The following is a 5,000-nucleotide window of genomic DNA, read 5'->3' on the forward strand; positions in this document are numbered from 1 at the left end:
CTCTTGTGATTCAAGAATTGAAGAGAAAGCTACCGGCGAAGAAGGCGGGGAACTTGCGATAGAAGTCGACTGCCACACACTGCCGAGAAAAACAAGAAAAGGTATCATTATAAGGTACCAACGCGCCGAAGGACGACAGGAAAGAAGAAAATAATTTTCGTACACGCTACCGTGTCGCTTCACTTTATTTACCCTTACGAATAGTATAGCGGGCAAAACACGCGTTTGCGCAAAACAAAACAGAAAAACAACAACAAAACAAACAAATTAAATCGAGATAAAACCTTTTTGCGCACGCTTCCGTGCCTTTAACCTCTAGGCCTCAAAACAAGGAATGAATGCACTTGCGCGCCAAAAAATGTAATTTTTCACGTTGTTGCAGTGTTATGAATGTGAGGTGTCAACATTGTGTCAACCATTTTGCGCCCGGTATGCGGCTCTCCATGTCTTTTTACAGTTGAGGTTTGATGTAGTATTTCAAAGTTTTTTTTGCAAGGGGTTGTCATTCGACGGCATCTCTTTTTGAACAGCACATTACTACTGTATTTTTCCCTTACTTGGTGTTATCTGATCAATAAGCGAAATTCCCCTTCTTGTATACTTGCATTGCTTTCTCAGTGTTATTTAGCGTGAAAATATTTTGCTATCGTTTCACTGCAGAGTAATTAGACAACAAATTCCTTTTGTAAAACTCTTCCCGGGAGAAAATCTTTGCAAATACTCGAATGTACTGCAAGCGAAGAAACGCCGATACACGCGAAGTTACATTAACCTGCTTGCAATACTTCATTTCGAAAAATTATAATACTGTTTTATTTATTATTCTTTTTTTTTTAACGTTAACTAAAATTATTGAAACTACCTCCTACAGAGAAGATGATTTATCAACGTAATTTACCTATTCGGAGGAGACGATGGTAGACCAGAAAAGCGCTCACAGCCAGTGTTGACATCATCCTGGTCATCAAAATCAGGCGCGGTCGCATAGAAGTCAGGTTGAGAGCGCCAACTAAACGCCGAAAAAGAAGCTTTAAACAAAGAAGTAGCATTTTTACGTCTTACCCAAAGCCAGTAGAGTTCTTAATGCAATAACAGACTATGACAAAAAGAGCGTTTACAACTTAAAGATAACGCGGTTGAGTGAATTTAATATGACGTAACTACTGTCCTTGTACTTCTTTTTGAATTTTTAGGGAGTACACTGAGGTCAAATATGCCAACAAGACAACTTCAATCCTTCGTTATTCATGTAAGGGCTGATTTAATGTCATTTATACGCTGGAAATTTGATAATACGTCTGGGAAACTGAAAAGATGTTGTTTAATTTCAACGTAAAGCTGTTTCTCTAATGATCTGAGACCATTATTCGGATAAATCGGGACATGTAATTCGACACTCAATTATGAATCACTCTCATATAAAAACCATTTACCTGAGTTTTTTCCTCGCTGATCCTTGTTTCTCCGGAGATGCAATAACCCTGGGCGAAGCGGGTGAAAGCTCCACACCTAGGGGCTTCTTTCCAGACTGCCGCTGTTCCTCTTCTTGCATAACATCTCTAAGATAATTCACTGGAACAGGATCTTTGCCAACACCACCCCTAGGATACAATACCCATCAGGTCCGGGTTGCTCGAAGCATGGTTAGCGCTGACCAGTATTAAACACCATTGAGCCCTATAGGTTTTGATACCTCATAACTAACGGTTAGCGCTAACCAGGCTTCGAGCAACCGGCCCAAGAGCAATAGCGCAACAAACCTCGTCTAAACACACAGTTTTTTGTCCGCTGTTGTTGCTCCGAATAAAGCCTTAAAGGGAACCTCCACTCTTACTACAGAATAATGTTAACAAACAAATTTGTTCGAAATTTGTTTTTAAAACAGTGTTTATATCAAGAAATGCGAATTCTAAAATCGTTTATCTTCACTTTCAACTTTGCGGGGGCACCCATCTTGAATAATTGTGACGTGTTACGGTTGCCCTATTACCGGTACTCTGACACAAAGAACTTTTGTGTAATAACAATAGGGCTACCGTAACACGTCACAATTATTCAAGATGGCGGCGCCCGCGAAATTTGAAAACAAAAATAGGCGATTCTAAAACTTATTTATTTCGAATAAAAACACTTTCTTGCAAAATACTTTAGACTAACTTGACTGTAACGGTTATTTCCTGTGATTTAAAGTTATTTTTTCTAGAAGTGGAGGTTCCCTTTGACTCCTGCGAAAACGCATTAAAGTGTTCGACTTTGGTAAAAGTGCCATTAAAATAGCACTTCTCAAGTGACACGGTCCATTTTTCAACATGGCGCTTTTGGTTCCACCAAATTGTTTACGCCCCAACTTTTACATTGCGAATCCGAAAACTGTGAACACTTTTATTTGATTTTGACATTTCCCATTGTGCAGCAACCAATCAGAAGCGGCATAAAACCACAAGCTAATTAGCGTTTTGGTTGCGGTTTAGTTTTCTCGCGCGCGATTGAATTTTTGCTGGAAACAAAATGAGATTTTCACTTTGCTGTCGCCGCATTCATTTGCATTCTTTACAAGTTTACTAATCTAGTTTCGCCGTACCACGCTGGGGAAGTGGGTTTATGTTCTTTTGCAGTAGCAACTGCATCGTTGTCTGGCTTTTCCACGTCAGACTGGTCCACTGAGTTCGACTTTGACCTCTTTCGCTGCTTCTGCGATAAACGGCTGCCTGAAGTCCACCGCAAGGCGCCGCTGGCTTGTGGGCTGGTATACGAAAAAAAAAAAAAAAACACAACAGTCACCACGACAACAACAAAAACAACTCGCTGTGCGTGTGTTTTGGAGAAAACAGAAGATCTTTGAAAGACTGACTACAGCATTGACGAGATTCTGCCATGTCTTTGACGATCATGCCCACTGAAGAAATTAAGTTCAGAACAGATGCGCAATACAATTAATTAGGATACAATTTTAATGGATGGTTCGAAGCATGCTGGGTAAGCGCTAAAGGTTGGTTGTAATACATCTTATTCCAAAATGGCTGTCATTTAAATATTTTTTTGTTTTTATTCAAATTAACCCTTGATGCCTCGTTCTTAAGCTTAAAATTCAAAAGAATATTTTATCTTGAACGAGGCAACAAGGGCCAATTTGTATCCGCATAAATCAGCGGCCATTTTGGAATAAGGTGTATGTACACTCCATATACACCTTTTTCCAAAATGGCCGCCATTTCGATACTCTTTTGCTGTTATTCAAATTAGACCTTGATGCCTCGTTCAAGGCAAAATACTCTTTTGAATTTTAAGCTTAAGAACGAAGCATCCAGGGCTAATTTGAATAAAAACAAAAGAATATTTAAATGTCGGCCATTTTCGAAAAAGGTGTATAGATTAAACAAAGCTACTACTAACAACTCAGGTCGGGAGATAATAAAGAACTCTAGATATGAAGAAGAGTAAGCATTCTTTTCCCAGAGTCCGCTTCCTGCTTTGGCTCTCGCCATAGCAACATGATCCCTCAATTAACGATTATCGTCAATTCGTAATTTTCTTTAAATTTACTATTGTCGTTAATTTAGGTTACTGTGTCCCAAGACTTGCGGTAGCAAAGAAAAATATTTATAAGGAAATAAAAAAAATATCCGTGGAATGGATTTGAACTCGGAGTCTCTACTCTAAAGGAACCGCTTCATTACGCTTCACCGCTGAAGATCTAGACACCGCATTTAAAAAAAAAAAAAAAAAAAAAAAACATGTATTTAGGTCTCCCATAGAATATCGCTGCTGAGGAATACTTAGGCCTAAGCTTCTAGATTAATAATTTAAGCCTAAGCTTTGACTTTAAAATGTTTAGTTTTGTCGTGAAGTTTGGAAACCGACCTTTTGCGGTGTTTAATATTGTTCGTTGCCGAGTGATAATACAGCATTATCAAATAGTGTTTAAAATATTGTCCCTCAGCAGCTAGCGGTGTGGTGGTCAAGTGGTTAGGTGACGGGTTTATCAATATTCCCAGGTTTGAGTCCTACTTCCATACACTTGGGTTGTCTTTTAAATGATATATGACCATTTCCCATAATCCATATCAAGCTTTCAGTCTTCTAAACCAACGATAATAATAAATTCAGAGCAAATTACGAATTAAAGATAATCGTTAATACAAGGTAAGGAATAGGTTGTGCCAGAGTCCGTGTTCTTAGCGCTGACCAAAAAACCGGACTCTGGCTCATTGCTCGTCGCTTTAATTGAGAACAAGAATTGGACCTGAAATGATTATTTTAGAACACACGAAGTAAATTTGAAACGGCGTTGTCGTGCAAAGTCTCGTAGTCGTAGCCGAGGTCGGTTATAAAGGCGCGACTTACCGCAACTCGGAGGAAGTTCTGTGGCAACTCTCTATCGAAGGCGAAACCTTGGAAGAACATAAAAAGAGAAGACAGCTATGGCAAGAATCGTGAACTTGAGTGATATTTCGAGTATTTAAAAATCCATCTACCCTCGTGCTGATATTCAGGACCTCAGACGTGATAACAAAAACGTCGGGCCTGAAGGATGTTGACTTCCTATACTCATTCTTGCAAACCTAGAGAGCATCCACTTCTAAAAGATACAATCACCCGGCCACTGTTTCCTCAGTGCGAAAGGCATGTCGACATAAAAAAAAAAAAAAGCTCCTTGCACCACGCACCTTATTCACAGAGTTAGCATCAAACACAGCTTTGCTCTTTTCCTGTTCAATTATGTCTTTAAAACTTGAGGCGGGAGGACTGGGACTGCTTACGGAACAAGAAAGAAACGAAAACAAGTCATCAAGAGACAAGTATTGGGACGAACAGCAAGGGCTTCAAAATGGCAATTACAATGGGTCTTTAGCACTTGATCCGGCCTCCAGATCGCGCAGAGCAATACTCGACGGTCGCTTTCGAATCTGAATACGGACGTCTTGTTCTGAACATGATAACTGCAGGCCAGACGAGGAAAGAAAAAAAAAACCAAAATACAACGTTCTAATGGCAACAAA

General features: G+C 39.5%; 1 protein-coding gene across 2 annotated transcripts in view; it reads right to left on the reverse strand.

The window, feature by feature from the left end:
- Positions 1-5,000, reverse strand: part of LOC137997078 (inhibitor of Bruton tyrosine kinase-like) — a 36,082-nt gene that overhangs the window by 1,135 nt on the left and 29,947 nt on the right. Inside the window, exons 29-34 of one of the 2 annotated variants that reach the window (XM_068842832.1) lie at positions 4,668-4,752; positions 4,345-4,391; positions 2,582-2,743; positions 1,434-1,601; positions 899-1,009; positions 1-79 (exon numbers count right to left, since the gene is read on the reverse strand). The exon at positions 1-79 is cut by the window's left edge and continues 23 nt beyond it. In XM_068842832.1, the coding sequence (XP_068698933.1) occupies positions 1-79; positions 899-1,009; positions 1,434-1,601; positions 2,582-2,743; positions 4,345-4,391; positions 4,668-4,752 (652 nt within the window). Of the gene's footprint in view, positions 80-898; positions 1,010-1,433; positions 1,602-2,581; positions 2,744-4,344; positions 4,392-4,667; positions 4,756-5,000 lie in introns of both variants that reach the window. The other variant, XM_068842831.1, reaches the window with a different exon arrangement.

The sequence above is a fragment of the Montipora foliosa genome, chromosome 3 (genome assembly GCF_036669935.1).
Source record: "Montipora foliosa isolate CH-2021 chromosome 3, ASM3666993v2, whole genome shotgun sequence".
In the NCBI taxonomy this organism is placed as follows: domain Eukaryota; kingdom Metazoa; phylum Cnidaria; class Anthozoa; order Scleractinia; family Acroporidae; genus Montipora; species Montipora foliosa.